The 17,764-nt window shown below is 43.4% G+C and overlaps 1 protein-coding gene across 1 annotated transcript in view; it reads left to right on the top strand.

Annotated features, from left to right (window-relative positions):
• The window catches only part of WDR70 (WD repeat domain 70), a 369,233-nt gene that overhangs the window by 306,688 nt on the left and 44,781 nt on the right, over positions 1-17,764 (top strand). The window contains exon 14 of the mRNA XM_088454999.1: positions 14,564-14,664. Coding sequence (XP_088311125.1) covers positions 14,564-14,664 — 101 coding nt within the window. The remainder of the gene's footprint in view (positions 1-14,563; positions 14,665-17,764) is intronic.

Consider the following 17,764-nt stretch of genomic DNA (forward strand, 5'->3'; position numbering starts at 1 on the left):
TTGACTTGGAGTTTTGACAGCTAAATGTATCCGCAGATAGAATTCTCGTAACACATCAAATTTCCCCTGTAGAAAGAAACCATGGCGTCCCTAGGAAAACTAGCATAAGAATGCTCTGGTAATTATTGTAACTTTGTTTTTCCATTTTCTGTCTATTGTGCGCAATCCTGGAATACTTTGGAACTCTTTTGGAAAGTAGTCGGAGGTAACATTACCCATAAATTGAATTAGAGTTTGTTTTCTGTTCCTTTCCATGCTTTTAAAAATAATTCAGTAATGGGATAGAAAATTATATATCTATGATGATAATCTTGAATTAAGGAATATTTTGTAGTTGTCAAACAAGGTAAAAATATGAGAGTTTCTGTACACCGGGCCGGATTAAGGTCCACATAGGCCTAGGGACGGGGACGTACGGTCATGGTAGGCAGGGGAGGCAGAGTTTCCCCTGTCATACTCCCTCCCCTATCATACTCCATGTCATGCTCCTGAGTTTTAATATAAAAACTTTTTATTTATTTTTTTTATATGTGTTTCCCCAGCCTTTGACCTCACTGCACGTCACTGCCTAGGGCTGAAAATGTTAAAGGAGTCATACTAAGAAGGGGAGGAGCTGTGACCAGTGCTGTGAGGGTGTGGCCAGTGCCATGTGTACACCCCCTACATGATCAGTGCTGTGTGGGTGTGGCCAGTGCCATGTGGGTGTGTACACCCCCTACATTATCACCCCACTGTCTCCCTAAATACATAAAAATACCAACATTTTATAATTTTAGTGGGAAAACTAGAAATACAATTTTAATATTTAAGTTAATGGGCCTATTTTTATGTGCAGGCCTGGAGCTGTAGCTCCATCTGCCCCATTGGTAATCTGGCCCTGTCTGTACAGTAAATGCATTTCTCTCAAGTGCATGCTTATTAATGAGATCATATTAAAATGTATTGTCCACTTCAGGGCAAACACCACATATAGTGGCAGATTCAATTAGTGGCTAAAGGACCGGGTTTAACGCCTGGAGCTACTCAATTATTAGCCAGTTTCCCTGAACGGTAAGCCCGCGGATAACTCACGTTAACCTATATATTTGGGGTTTTAGCGCCCGGAATCTATGAGTTACTCCATGCAGTAAACCCCAGAGGGTGCATTGAATGTAGATTTTTTTTCCTGTAGATCTGTATATGAAGAGCTACCTTTCAGCGTCCGCTGCTTTTCTTTCAAACCAAGTTCCGTTGTGCTTCATATATACAGATTAGAACAGAGGCACCATCCCATAGAGGATGCACCCCTCCCAACCACTTTTCGGGCACTGTCCCGCTGTTCCAACCATGGGCTGAAGTGTCTCGCGGGAGGTTTGGCAGCCCCACCAACGCAACTGTGTGGCGGTGCTGGACTCCAGAGAAACTGAATGGCATGCATTCAGTGCAGACAGAAGGCTGGGGGCAGCCCAGCTACTGACAAAGTGCTGGGGTCGCCCCCAGCCTGACGTTAAACGGGAGGCATGCCATATGGATACGCCCCCAAATAATGTAATTTAGAGGGTGTGGCCTATGGTAATTAGGACACGCCCCTTTTGGGGGTGCACGCGGCTTAGTTGTGCTCAAAGGATAAGGGGCGACCTCTTCCTATTCTGCACAGGGTGCTGCTCCTCCTGGAGCCGGCCCTGTACGGGGGGTGGAAATGATGTACACTTGTGGAGTACAGGCTAAAAAGTGGTAGGAGGAGTCAGGAATAGAAAAGGGAGGAGTCCACACTAATTGTTCAACCTCCCCCTAAAAGAAGTCCTGAGAGATTGATTGGGGGGGGCTGAGGTAAGGAACCGTCACTCCATTATGTATTCCACTCCCAGAGCTGCTGCCTGCCCTGACACTGAAGTGTCTTCTCCCTGTACTCTTGTTGGCTCGTCCTGGGCCCCCTCCACCATTTCCAGGAGCGATGCCTGCAGTTTATCTGTGGCAGTGAATATCAGTCTGTCAGGCTTGTGCATATAGCAGATTGAAACGGGGGAATTTCTTGTGGCTGTAAAACTAATCAAATTCCATTTCATTGCATTTTCTATTTCCACTGCTACTACTGCATGTGTATATGTATGTACAGTATAGCTATTTAATATCACTATCCTGTTAGTGTATGTCATGGGTGTGCAGTCAGGTGAGGCAGAGACTTTCCTGTCATACGTAGGTATACTCCAGAGTTTTAACTAAAAACAATTATAAGAAAAATGTAAAGAAAATATTATAAATATCTTCTTTTGTATTATTATAAGCATTGTTCTAGTCAAAACTCTATAGTAAAAAATGTATGGGAGGTGAGGCACTGCCTCCCCTGTCTACCTTTTCAGCACATTCCTGATCAAAACGCACCAAATTCCCAGCACTTTATACTGCTGCACCTTTGAATAATGCCCACGTGAACGTCGGGTTCATTTATGTATCTGTAACTCTGGCTCTGATACTAGCCAGTGCCTCCCTGGCCATTTACCTCACTACACGTCACAGGTTATTATTATTATTATTATTATTACATTTTATTTATAGGGCACCACAAGTGGTCCGCAGTACATACAGTAAAGGGTACACAGAACATTACATTACAATACAGTATCCAAAATATATACCGAGCACAAGTAACAATTAGCAACACAATTCTCCATACACAGTACAGCTCTGAAGGTGAAGGCTGTCATAGAAGTGCTAGAGAAGAAGGCTGTGGGGATGAGGACCCTGCTCCTAAGAGCTTACAATCTAGGGGAGAGGTGCATGTACATCAGACCTAACGTGCAGCGTAGGGCTACAGATTTAAATGTCCAGACTCCATTTCTGCTCCTGCCAAATTTAGCTCCAATAGCCCATATATTATTGTCATATTTTTTAAATGTTGAATTTCAGCTCAATTTCTGTGTGTGGTGCATTTAAACTTCTGAAAATGAACATGGAATGACATGTGTGTGTGTATATATATATATATATATATATATATATATATACTCCATAAACATTGCTCGATTTATAAAAAAAAAAACTTTATCAGCATATCACATGCTTGGTATCGTCGTTATCACCTGAACCACGTGGTTAACTGCTGCTCTCTAAACAGGACGATCTCCCTCTGCTCTCTGAGTCACTTTCACCAGCTGGACTCCAGAACTCCGATGGTCATTGCTATACAGTAGTGGGATATAAATTGCACACAGATATACAAGTGTCGCATATCATTAATCAGTACAGTCTGCTTGTGTGCCCTAGTCACATCGCATTGCGACTTAGACACATTTTTGACGCCCGGCACTAGCAGAGTCTCACGAAACCTGGCGTGGCGAGAGGGACTTTTTTGCGCAACTGCAGCAAAGATGTACAAGAACATCTGTACATCGCAGATTTTTCTGCTCGTCAGTATGGGCTGCGAAGGAAAATCTGTGATGCTTGTGGCTGCGCGTAACCAGAGAAATAGTCCTATGCCGGCAACTGGCCCCCATCATTTTTAATTGAATTTCCACCATGGAACGAATGTGCAGATAAATTAGAGATACGTTGCAAATTTGCCACGGATTTAAATAAAGTATAAAATCCACTCTGCAGATCTTAAATCGCACGTATAGTAACCTGAATTAAAGTGATCGCCAACATCTGTACCTCACTGCTATTCTTACTCAGTGCCGATGGTTTTTGGGTCTCTTTTGCCATGGAATCACCTTGCAGCTAGAGAGAGCTAAACATATAGCAGGGTTTTGTGTCCTGACACAGTGGTGTGCCGCTGTAATTACACAGCTCGGCCACTGCTCTCAACGTGCCATTTGGGCGCTCCTTGTCTCCACGGCTGACAGGTCTCTTGTCTCCTCGCTGTGGCCGGTCAAGTGCAGCAAACGAGACTTACAATTCAAACAACACATCATAAAACAGCAAGGCCAATATGAAACGTGGCATTCTATGGAAGAAAACATTTATATTTTCTCTATCACCCAAAAATAGCTTCATCTTTTTTTTTTTTTTGTTAACAGTCTGTCATATTTTTGAACAGTAAATAAGGCGCGTATCCACTAGGTGATTAGAATGAGCGATTGAACAATAACGACATCGTTATCGTTCAATCGCTCATTAATCGTCCACAAATCGGGCATAAAAATACCGAAAACGACCAGCGATGCGCACTCCCGCTGGTCGTTTTCGACATCACTCATCGCCTGAACATGCTGGTTAATCTGCCATTAAGGAGAGATTGTGAATGTTCAGGGACGACGGAGGGTGCCTACACTGAATGACATATCGTTCAGTGTAAGCACTGCACATTATGAGGAACATCTGTACAATTCCAATGTTGTAATCGTACTCTCGTTCCTCTATCTGCTAGTGCAGAGTTTCCCAACCATGTTCCTCAAGGCACACTAACAGTCCAGGTTTTAAGGATAGCCACACTTAAACACAGTTGTCTTAATTAGTACCTCAGTTATTTTGATATAACCATCTGTGCTCAAGCATGGATATCACTAAAACCTGGACTGTTAGTGTGCCTGGAGGACCGAGGTTGGGAAACCCTGTGCTAGTAGATATGCACCGTAAGAGATCAAGACGGAGCTGCTGCTTTTAGCTGATGTTTTAGTTTGGGTTTCAGGTTCCATGGGGGCAGTGTCAATTAGCTGTGGTGCTTACCTCAAGCTTTAATGCCCAGAGCTATTCAAGTGTGAGGCCATTTCCTTGCGCGGTAATCCCGTGGCTAACGCCTGTTAACCCTTGGATTCCAGGGTAAATGCCCGGCGCTACGGTTTATTCTCTTGGAATGACCGGGAGGCTCCCAAAAATAAGGTGGCACTTCTGGCCACCTGGAAAAGTAGGCAAGTCTCCTTCATCCTTCTCCACCGCCTGTAAACCCCTTCAGCCCCCTCCACCTGTATGAACCTTACCCTGCGGCCGCCCACTTGTAGAGCACAAGTGTGGGGGGGTGATGACACGATTCATGGTGAACCGTGTCATCATAGGTCTGCCCCCCGCTATAATGCCTGTTTACTCGGCACTGTATACTGTAGCCCCCTGCACCACCCACTTTCCCGGCCACCCCCCCTTCCTCTCTGCCGACCTGGCTGCCCTCTCGCAATGCCAGTAAGTATACCCTACTTACTGTGGATTCCTGTTTGTACCTCAGGAGAGTGCAAACAGAAATCGTCGGTAAGTGCAGTCTGCGGGCTGCAATTGAATATCCCCAGACACTACCACAAGCCCGTGGTAAGCACCACAGATAATAGAATCTGGCCCTAATGTTGTTTGTATTACACGACTATTTTTGTTGTTGATTATGTTGTTTTTTTAATTTGATATTTACAGGGTTAAAACCACTTTGCCAGTGTTTACTGCACATGCGCAGATCTCCAGGAGAATGGTGCCAGTGCCATTTTCCTTGTGAGTTCTGTGGAGAGGTAAGTATATAGTCTATGGGTGCAGGATGAGCAGTGAGGTACCCTCTGGATACAAATACCCGATTAGGTTCATGTCAGGCGAACATGGTGGCCACACCATTCGTCTAAACTCTCCAGAATGCTCCTCGAGCCAATTCTGGACAACTTGGTACCAATGACACTGTCCATTATCCTGCTGGAATATTCCTTTGTTGTGGGGGTACATGAAGTCCATGAATGGCTAACAATGCAACATAGCAGTTACCGGTCAATGACGTGTTCAGGCAGACCAGTGGACCCATCCCATGCCATGTGAACACACCCCGCACCATTATGGAATCACCACCAGCCTGCATGGTGCCTTGTTGACAACTGGGGTCCATGACCTCATGAGGTCTACGCCAAACCCGAACCCTATCATCAGCCCGAAACAACTGGAACCGTGACTCATCAGACCATGCCACATGCATGTTGCCAGTCCTCCAGGGTCTAAGTAGCAATGTCAAGAGCCCAGGGGAGGCGCTATCCGGTGCTGTAGTGTTAACTGGGACACTCTGGTGGGTCTTCTGCTCCCATATCCCATGGAAGCTAAAGAACGCTGCACTGACCTGCTGGAGATGCTCCTGGTACCTCCTGCACAGAATGTGGATGTGTTTTGAGCCAGTATTGTTTGTCTGTTACCAAGGACGATTCTGGCCAGACGCAACTGATCACGATCATTAAGCACCTGTGGTCGGCCACTGCACTGTCCTCGGTGGGTGGTAATGTTTTCCATGAGGTATTCCCGGTGCACACGTGACACCATAGATTGAGGAATGTTGAATGTCCACACAACTTCGTACATGGAATGTCTCATCTCTCGGGCACACATGCCCCATTCGAACTCCGATAATGGACGTCACCTTGCCATGAGCAGCCTAGCCGGTGGTCAAACTGACTCACAAAATGTCAGATTACAACTGATGCAGGTCTGGGCATTTCCAAGATGTCACAGTACTGTGCCGCCACCTACCATTACCTTTACATACTACTATCCCATGACTTTTGGCACTTCATTATCATTATTATTATTATTATTATTAACATTTATATAGCACTACCATATTATGATTATTTTATTTATTTATAAATAGTTATTTATATAACATTAGCATATTCCGTTGCGCTTTACAATTTTGCAGCTTTTACAATTGGAAACAAACACAGTAAAAATATAAGAGTGGGTTTTAACAAACAAATAGGTAATCTTATACCCTAAAGATACTCTCCGTTTAAGTCGAATTACTATATGGGTCGATAAACAGGCCCCTAATTAGATAGTAGTCAGCACTATTTCATGAAAGTGTTTAGTTTTTTTTTTAATTAGCATATTCTCTCTAATATTGAAAGTGAAATGTAATATGTATAGCAATGCATCATACCCCCGAGAGTTCTTTGAGTGACTAGCATTTCTTCGTGAATAGCAGGAACACTGACTTCTCCTAATTGCAACATTCCCTTGTATTAATGCAGTACACAGTGCATGATGTTCTAGCATACTGTACTGCACTAAGTAAACTGTATAATTTAATTTTATATATACTGTTTTAATTGATGGGGTTATATCAAGTACCATATTTCACAAAAAAAACAACCAAATGGCTTCCAATTATCTTGTTCTTGTTTCTTGCTTTTAGTAGGTTATCAAGTTTCTGAAATTGTATGGAACATTTATATCCCTAGAGCATATTGCAATGGTCCTGCTCTTTATATATTAAATTAAACGAACTTGACCGTTCCAGAATGGATCCCATGGCTGCATGTAATAATCCAACCAAGTGTTCCAATCACAAGATTACAGTCAATTTGCCAGTGTGGCTTTCATGTGCTGAGAAGGTGCAACCACCATAGAGGCGTTTTTAGAGCAGAGAATATTATTATTATTATTATTATTATTATTATTATTAAGAATTACTTACATATTCTGTTGCGCTTTACAATTGGGATCAAACAGTAATAAAACAAGACTGGGTAATAACAGAAATACATAAGGGTAAGAGGGCCCTGCTCGAAAGCTTACAATCTATAGGGAAATATGCAAAAGGTATCTTTGTTACCTACTATCACTACCTAACGGTCCAGCCAGATTGCAGAGGTTCTAGGTGGGCTGTATGATCCAGTCACACCGAGGTTGTGAAACTGAAGAAAGAGAGAATATGTAGAGTGAGGTGTGGACTGTATAGTGGGAATGTATTTGGGTAGGATAGCTTATGTGTTATGTGGGTGGTTCTGGAATTTTATAAGCTGGCTTGAAGAGATGCATAGGCAAATGCAGGGGGGGGGGGTTCTGGTTGCCTTGAAACCCCCCTCCCCAGCCCACACCATGACTGCAATAGAAATAGTAATATAATAGTATTTTACTAGTGCTGCATGTTATTCTCAGTAGCACACATGAAATGATTAGCACCACCTGTGGATCTTTTAACATGTTCAGCCAGTAATAATTTATAAATACACTTGTGCAACTAGGAGACCTGGAAAACATGCACTGTTAGGGGTGCACTACTATAGACCATCAATATGGTTAATTATTAATACTGTATAATAATATACTTTCCAGTGCATACGGAGACCAATATGTACATATATGTCCAGGGCAGTGCTAGGTTCTTCTGCTGCTCCCACAGACTCCCGGATTTGCTCTAATGCTCTGCAATGGTGCCCACATCTGAAATAAAAACATTCAGCTCAGGCAGGATGGCCCTACTTCTGCATATAATGGCATACTGTGATCGCTGGTCTTGTATACACTGGAATTATTAAACACAATACACTTTGTATGACGCATATTAAAGCTGGTTAAGTGCTAATTATGCCCTCTTCATGGACTGGTCACACTCACTCTAAAATCAAGCATTTGAAAACCACCCTCTAGAAATTCTGCGTTTGCCACTTAATTTGTGGTAGGGCAATCCACAGAGTGGGTGCAGCCTGAAAAAAGTCCTGTATTGGGAGCAAGTAATGTAGAGTGGATGTCAGACAATATGCCAGAAGAATGTGATATTGCTGATGTTGTGATCACTATCTCTGATTGGCCCATTAGAACATACATAGTTATAGACCAACGTGTAGTCAAACGGGTTATGCGAATACACACTTGGTTAGACCAACTCGTAGCCAATCTGAGCATGAGAACATACACATTTCTTAGACCAATTTTCAATCCGTTACACAGGGCTAGACCAACCTGTAGCCAGTCCATGCATGAGAACATACTCAGGGCCAGACCAACCTGTAGCCAGTCCGTCCACGAGAACATACACCCGGCTAGACTAACTCGTAGCCAATCCGTGCACGAGAACATACACAGGGCTACACCAACCAGTAGCCAATCCGTGCACGAGAATTTCCACAGGACTAGAACAAATGGAGCCGATCCAAGCTTGAGGACATACACAGGGCTAGACCAATCTGTAGCCCATCTAAGCCTGAGAACAAAAAAAGATGCTAGTCCAATCTGTAGCTTAATTAGGACTTTCACAGTCCTCATTATATGAAGATGGATACTGATTAGAGTCAGCGACGGCAGACAAAATCTTGGGGCCCAGTACACTCATGTTTTTGGTGTATCCCTTCCCATTAGGTACAGGCTGATCAGCAATTTGCTCACCCCTCCGTGTCTCTTCAGCCCCATCCCAATGTCTTCAGCTTAATCCATCCCTTGTCTCTCCAGTCTCATGCATCAGTGTCTCTCCAGCCTCATCTTTCTCTCTTTTGCCATTTACAGTCTCATCCCCTTCACTGTCCCTCCAGCCTCATCCCCCTCTCTGTCTCTCCATCTGCAGTCAGGATGTAGTTACGAAGCCAGCGGTCAAAATGCTGACTGCCAGCTTCCTGACTGTGAAATCCCGGCATGGGACTAATGATAGGCATCTAAATACCGACGCCTATCAGCCCCACGCCGAAATCCCAACGCCCGGCTTATCGATCATAGGTAAACCTGGCATCGGGAGCGCTTAGCCGCAGGTGGAAGGGTTAGGATTAGGGACTCCAGGGGGGACTTTAGAGTTAGGCACCCCCCAGGAGGGTTAGGTTTAGGCTAGGGGAAGGGCCTGTTAGGGTCAGGCACTACCCAGGGGAGGTTAGGTTTAGGCGACTCCCCGGGGAGGTTAGGGTACTGGGAGGGGTGGATAGGTTTAGACACCCATGGGGGGAGGTTAGGGTTAGGCACTAGGGGGCAAGGTTAGGGTTAGGCAACCCTAAGGGAGGGTTAAGGTTAGGGGGGGAAAGGGAGGGTTAGGGGTGTTACTTACCGCAGTCGGGATCTTCATCTGCCAGGCTTAGGTCTGGCAGTGTTTCATACCAATTCCCTGCAGTCTTACACCCTTATCTGGCTCTCTAGTCTCATCCCTCTCTCTTTCTTTCCAACCTCATCTCCATGTCTATCTCTCCATCTACAGTCTCCTACCCTACTCTGTCTCCATACATACTACCCTACTCTGTCTCCATACTTATCCCCTTCTCTATCTCTACAGCCTCATCTCCTCTGTCTCTTTAGCATCATCCCCTTCTCTGTCTCTCCATCTTCAGCCTAATCCCAATTTCTGTCATGATGTTGACATTATAAATCTCTTCTATGATCCTGATGGGACCCAAAGGGCGCCTGTCTGGAAACGGGTCCTACAATGAACTGTTTTCTGACAACTAGGGGCTGTAACAGAATCATAAGGAGTAAATTCTCCTCTTTGTCTTTTCGCCTTCTGTTTATTAGCTTATTATATTATGTTTTTGTTATTTTTGAGACCTGGATATTAGTCACAACTGTACGTATGTAGACCACTGCTAGAATATATCCTCTGGCTGCATTTTCAACTAATTTAGCCGCGTTGGTCCAACATTAGCGGTTACTGGAGATGAATAGCCTTTTTCGGTTCTAGGGATCTCTACGGAGAATGGTAACCACATCTATCTGCAAATACATGAAATTTGTTGAAAAACAGGGAGCAAAAATTCTTGTAGCAAAAATATTTAAACATCTGTATATTTAGAGGTATACCAATGTATATACATAAACACATACATATTTTGGAGCAATACTGCATAAGGGACCCTGAGGTTTCATACATACTTGTAGACTGCATTGACTTGTTAATTACACAGGCAGTGTTTCCAGGTAATAACAAACCTGATAGGTCCTTGGGGAGACACTTATATGGGATATGGGCGTTATACACAATCATACTCTAAATAGATGTAAATTAACTCCCATACAAGCTAGAACTGAAAAGAACATTTTTACACAAGCTTAACTTGTTGGATCCATGGAGACTTAAGTTCTTGAAATGATAGAGATGACTATATTGATATATACACCAAAATTGATTATGTGTTTATTGGTGCAGATTTGCTCTTTGATTATGTGTTTATTGGTGCAGATTTGCTCTTTTCCCTCAGCTGAGATTTGAAGCACAACCTTGTTTGGCTTCGCCCATGTGTCTTTAACCCTGAAATATGTGTCAGGAAGACACCCGTCAAATAATTAGCGGCTTAATGAAGCTTGCCGAGTGAACAGGCAAGTGGTAGAAGAATTTTGTACGGTTACTAATCAGCATTCTAGGTGCAAAGCATCAAGATCTAGGTGGCACATACAGCTGTGGTAAGTGGTCATGTTATCTGTTTTAGACGTAAGCCCTTTCATTTTAGGGAACTATCTAAACAAATAAAGGATTTTGATACACCCCATAGTACCGCACTGACCAGACTGAATTAATGGCAATTAGGGTTTGGCAGGGTTGCCTGGAGGTACCTGTCGGACCGTCTGGCAGTTTATGTCAACTGCGAGACTTCCTAGTGTGCAGTGGGATCCACCAAGTACCCTGTCATCCCTCTGGTTAGATTATGATTTTACTCCAGGTGGCAATGGTCCAGTATGTTCCCCTAATTATCATGGCATTAAAGTCAGCTCTCATGAATACGAGGGTGGCTCTCCTTGCCAATTACCTACGGCTACTTTGCTCCATCCACTTACCGTACCTCATTACCTAATCTTTTTGGAGATCTTGGTGACTTCTGACCTCACCAAGTTTTAGAGTCAACCATATGAAATAAACACCCTATAGCAGTGGTTCCCAAACTTTTTTGAATAACGGCGCCCTAGAGTATCAGCATTTTTTTTCACGGCACCCCTGGGCTAAAAGTTTCTTATTGAGAAATTCTCAATGAAGTAAATTGTGCTTATATGTCACCCTTAAAGTCAGTTATGTGGTGGTTGACAGGGCTGCGCTTGTTTTTGTTCGCATAATTTTGCTAGGCAAAACCAGTCCTAATGGTTACCAATCACACTGACTCTGGGCCGTGACTAGGGTAGTGCGACCTGTTCCATCACACAGGGCACTGCAGGGCAGGGGGCGCTGTTTGGGCCTGTCAATTTTCCTTTTTATTATCATTTTCACTTGTAGCTTCCTCTTCTTTTATCCCCAGCAACTCCTGGCCTCTCCTATCTCTTCCCTGGCCCTTCCCCATGAGGGCATGGCCCTTTTTCAGGTACACTATCTTATGTCCCTATTATGTCGGGATTCTTATGTCCCTATTTAAAAAATGGGCTGGGGGGGGGCGCCAATGCTCTCTCTGGCACAGGGCACCAAAAAGTCTAGGTACGGCTCTGCACTGACTAAAAATTATTTTATCTGGTACTGGACCACCAACCCGAGGAACCCCTTGAAAGTGCCCTGAGGCGCCCAGTTTGGGAACCACTGCCCTATAGTATGACTTTTCCTGACCCATTGCGCAAACTTTTACAATTGACTTACGAATTTAAACAGTTAAGTTCCACACTGAAATACCTAGGTGACCTAGTCGTTTGAAGTATTAAAAGCTCAACTCATTATTAGGCAGTTTATGCTCTGTTGATGACTCCACCTAGGATCTTACACCTATTGAGAGCTGTCTTCATGAAAGATCAACCAAAGAATATCGCCCATTGCTTATCGCACATCTCTATGGAATTAGCATGGACACACTAGCCTCCCTAGATCAATTGGTATACTTAATACCCATTTTGAAACAATTACATTGGTTTGAAATTCCACTTCTTGTTCTTTGTGGGGGCTCATGACTCAATAAGGGTAAGCAGGTTTCTATAACCGGGATAGGTGACTATATCATTGGTTTCAAATCTGCCAAGTTTCTCTTTGTTCGTGAAGCTTTACAGACTTGTGTCACTGACCCTTTGACTAAATGGCCTAAATCTGGCCTGGGGTTGATATTCAATATTTATTCAGTGCTATGACAAGACGCAGTCTCTTTAAAACTCAGTAAGGATAAGCAGGTTACTATAACCGGGATAGACTAGTGTCCTTGAGCCTTTGACTAAATGGGATAAATCTGGCCTGGGGTTGATATCCAATATCTATTCAGTGGTATGACAAGACGCAATCTCTTCAATATATGGGTTTTAGGAGTAAATGGCTCTTCCTCTAAAGAGGGGCAGTGGTCATTGATGTTGTAAATCGTCTCTAAATGCTCTATAAATTTTTAAATGAAAGAAAAGAGTTTCGACCTCTTTTCTATGAAAAGGAAGACAGTATAGTGGTCAGCCAAGTTGTGGCTTTATAGCACTGCTAGTGGGACTGTCTACTAGTACAGGATGTCTGGGATATCTGTTTTCAATAAATAAAGCAACTTGCTTCCTATTACAGTTACTATAGCTGCCTGGGTTGCATTATTTGGCAGACACGTTTACTATATAAGTAAAGTTCATAATAAACTTATCCATCCCTGGGTGCGCCCAGGCCTCCACCTGGAAACACCCGATGCCTTCTAGAGGGGATGCAGTCAGGAAGCCGACCGCTGGCGTCCCTACTGTCCAATCCTGGCAGGAGTCTAATGACAGGCGTCGATATCCCGACGACTGTCATTTTACCTACACCGGGAACCCGATGCCCGGCATACCAACCAAAGGTAAGCCGGGTGTCGGGCACAGACAGCCACGGGGGGGGGGGGGTCCTAGGTTAGGGGCTCCCGGGGGGGACTTAGGTTTTGGCACCCCCTGGGAGGGTTAGGGTTAGGCACCTCCGGGGGGAGGTTAGGGTTAGGCACCCCACCGCGAGGGTTAGGTTTAGGCTGCAGAGAAGGGGGGGGGGTTAGGTTTAGGCACTAGGGAGGGAGGTAAGGGTTAGGCACCCCTAAAGGAGTGTTAGTGAGGGGGGTGTTAGGTTAGTTAGTACTTACCTTTACAGCTGTTGGGATCTTCACTGGTGTCGGTCTTCCGGCGTCGGGATTTGAACTGCCGGACCCTTTCATACCGATCCCCTCTGAGTAGCTGTAATTATTACACTTTGGTGGATATGTTCCAAAGATAAAAAGTAGACCCTGGAAATGGGATCTCCTCTTACCCATAGAGCCATCCTAATATTACTTTCAGATCTCATGGCCTGTTTGGGTTTGTCCTTGGGGAAGTGATTGCATTTTTGGGGGTCCTATGACAGCTGTGCCTGTATCCGAGTAGGAGAAGTGACATTTGTCTGGGGCCCAGGACTTGTTCATAGTCATTCTTGTTTTTACTTAATTCTTATTTGTTATTTATTTTTGTTCACATGTGCACTTTTATTTGCTGTTCATCTCATCCCTTGATGAAATCTGCCTAGTTCCCATTATCATGGTACGAAACATCCAGAGCTCTGTGCCATAGTATAAGAGGGATCTTCTGTTCCCACTCTATGGGCAGCTTCTCCACCTCTCCTCTTGGGAAGCGTTGTTACATCTCCCCATATAACTGATCTCTGGCCAGCAACGGCACCTGTTACTTTGCAGGAACACCCTCTGAAATCCACAGCTCTTGCACCCTAATTTGTTCTGCGCCCCTCTGCAGTAACCATCGGGACGCATGCGTGGTGCGTTTCGGAGGCATGCGCAGAACATCAGCCAACTGCACGCGGCATAGGCAATGCGGCCGCCTGTGAATCTGCCACTGTCTCTTAATACAATTCAATTCTGGAAATGATGCGGCTCAGTCAGTCGTTGTTCTGTCTCATTGTCCGCACAAACAGCAGGGTGGGTGATACAGATACTTTAAGGATAATCAAGGAATGAGTTTTGGACTAATAGGACACAGGATAATAATATAAAGAGTTTTATTGAACTGTGTATAACTCACTTATACTTAGTAACATATGTTTTATGCCATTTTGGTTTTATTCCAGAGCGTTGTTCGATGTCTGTGGCACCCCAAGTTGAATCAGATCATGGTGGGCACGGGCAATGGCCTTGCCAAAGTATATTATGATCCAGTTAAGAGCCAAAGGTAGGATTGCTTTTTTCTGTTCTTGTATGTTACATTTATTGCTGACATGGGCATGATGTCAAGAGATGTGCCTGGAGAGGGCGCCACGGCCCAGATGTGCCTGGAGAGGGCGCCACGGCCCAGATGTGCCTGGAGAGCATACCCTAGCTTGTGTGTGCAGGAGAGCGTACACTATCTTGAGTGTGCAGGAGAGTGTACCCCAGCTTGATTGTGCAGGAGAGCATACCCTAGCTTGAGTGTGCAGGAGAGTGTACACTATCGAGTGCGCAGTAGAGTGTACCCAAGCTTGAGTGTGCAGGAAAGCATACCCTAGCTTGAGTGTGCAGGAGAGAGTACACTATCTTGAGTGTGCAGGAGAGAGTACACTATCTTGAGTGTGCAGGAGAGTGTACCCCAGCTTGAGTGTGCAGGAGAGTGTACCCCAGCTTGAGTGTGCAGGACAGTTTAAAGCCTTTGTAGAATTTGTAGTATGGAAACCTTTTTCCCTCCTGAAAGATCATTTATTCATTTGTTTGGGCTTCCTCCAGGCCATGCCTAGTAGAGCTATGACATATAAAGACATTAACATTAAGTAAATATAATGAAGTAACAGAAAGTTAAGAAGGAAATGGCTATTTTGGATACATAAAATGTGCATACATTTTTTTTATTATTATTCCTGGTAAGCATCCCTTTGTATTGTAGAGCTGTACTTTTCCACAATACAAAGTCTCATTACTTTTTGGTTTTGCTTCAAAGCAATTGATAATTCTGAATTTTCTGTGGCATAAACTGACCACACACAGATGAATCTCCAGCCTCAATGAACAAGAGATATTGGGGTCAATCCTATTAGGTGCGAATTGCGAGTAACGAGTTTGTTTCTTGAAACTCGCAGACTTCGCAGCGAAGCGCGCCCCCTAGAATTCTCCAGTACAATTAAAAATGCCTATTCACATTACTCGCAGCGGAGGGGTGTGAATTGACTGCCAAATGAGATTTGCGAGAAATGCATGAAAATGTGGGGAGACCATCCTGGACCCCCCCCCCCCCCCCAAATGGATAATTTAGTTAGCAGGACCTTATAGAAGGCGGTTTGTGGGCATTAGGAAGGTACTGTAGGTTTTTAAATGGTGTCAAATGGCTGAGTTGTGTGGGGGTGGGGGGGTTAAATGCAAGAAAATGATAAAAAACAAAAAACAAAACTTTTTTTCATTTAATCTCAAATGAATTAAATGAAAAATGCCAAAAAAAGTAGCTAAAAGGGTGATTTTGGGGTACTTTGAAGGCATCTTGAATTTTTTTTTTAAAACAATTATAAAAACAATTTTTCAATTAAAAAATGATTGTAATTAAATTTGGGGTGCCTAAACTAATGAAAAAGTTGATTTAGGGTTAATTTCAGGAATCATTTCTTTTTTTACCCCCCAAAATTGACATGTAATTATTGGACTGGTTAAGCTAGTTGGAATCTTCCAAATGCCTAATTAGTCATTAGGGGGGAGGGGGGGGGGGTCCAAGGGGTTCAGCACAGTGTCCCGACATTTTAACTTTGAAATAAAGATTTTCCTTGACATCTCTCACACTCAGGGAGGTGCGAGTGGAAAGTTGCGAATTCAGTCTGCTGATCAGTGCGAGTTGCTAATTGAATTGCAAAATTAATTCGCTATGCGAATTCGAAGTGAAAATATCAACTCGCGCCTAATAGGATTGACCCCATTGAATCACCAAATAACGCCTGAATGCAATAGTCGTGTAATAACATGGTATACGTACACACTCGGGATGCCCCATGAACATACAAAGACTAACCTATAAGATAATTTAAACATTAAAGTGTTCTTGCAGCTCCTAGAATTTAGGAGGAAGGCGGTCACTGGTTAAAAGTGTTCCCCACGTTTCTGCTGTATGGCATCCTATCATCTATTATGTCATACCCTGTTATGCAGCAAATAGGTCCAACCTCCTCCGCTAACTGAAGATGAGAATCAGGCTACCCTGGTTTTTTGAAGTCCTGTAGCAGCAGGTCAATTAATTAATTAAAAAAAAAGAAGTTATACTTAGCAGGTGTTTGCCAGGTTCTCCCAATGTCTAGAACAGACTCACCTGGCTTTGTTATGTACGCTAATCGTTTTTCTGTATTAAACAGGCTGAATTGGCATCACTTCCCCTCCAATGTGAACTTCTCATAGAATGAATGGGGAGTTCATGGAGGGAAGACACCGCCTGGCAGGTAGTTAGAGTACAAATCAGCACGGCATGGTGCCAATACGGGAATTGGGGAGCTCCGGAAGATCTGGGGAACTGTGCATAGCCTATCAGTATAACGCCATTTTTTTTTAACTCATTGAGCTCCACCAAATACTAATTATAATAATTAATTGTTATAATGAATTATTATGTTTGTTTGGAATTCACATTTAAACCTTAAAGCGGCTTTTCATTAGGAATACTGCACAACAAAGTTGTATCATCTAGTGATATACAATGCATCACTGAAAGGGTCCGGAACTCTAAAAAGCTGTAATTTCCCTGTGGAGAAACGCGTGATCACTTGGCGACTCGTCATATTTATGGTGTCCCAAGATGCCTCTGGGTGACAGTTCTGGGACCAACTAGAGAGCAAAAACCTGTCTGAAAATAAACAGGGCCTGTTGTCTTAGAAATTCTGTCTGTACTATACATATACAGGTTGAGTCTCCTATATCCAAAATGCTTGGGACCAGGGGTATTTTGGATATCGTAATATTCTGTATTTTGGAATATTTGCATACTATAATGAAATATCTTGGGTATGGGACCCAAATCTAAACACATAATGCATTTATGTTCTATATACACCTTATACACACAGCCTGCAGCTAACTTTATACAATATTTTCAATAATTTTGAGCATCAAAAAAAGTTTGTGTACATACATGAAATTCATTTGTTTCATATACACCTTATACACACAGCCTGAAGGTTATTGTATACTGTATTTTAATGATTTTGTACTTTAAAAAAAGTTTACGTTCATTGAACCATCAGAAAGCAAAGGTTTCACTTTCTCGGTCATACTAAAAATATTCTGTAATTCGGAATATTCCGTATTTCGGAATATTTGGATATGGGAGACTC

This window comes from Taudactylus pleione, unplaced genomic scaffold, assembly GCF_031769625.1.
Source record: "Taudactylus pleione unplaced genomic scaffold, aTauple2 ptg000639l, whole genome shotgun sequence".
Taxonomy (NCBI): domain Eukaryota; kingdom Metazoa; phylum Chordata; class Amphibia; order Anura; family Myobatrachidae; genus Taudactylus; species Taudactylus pleione.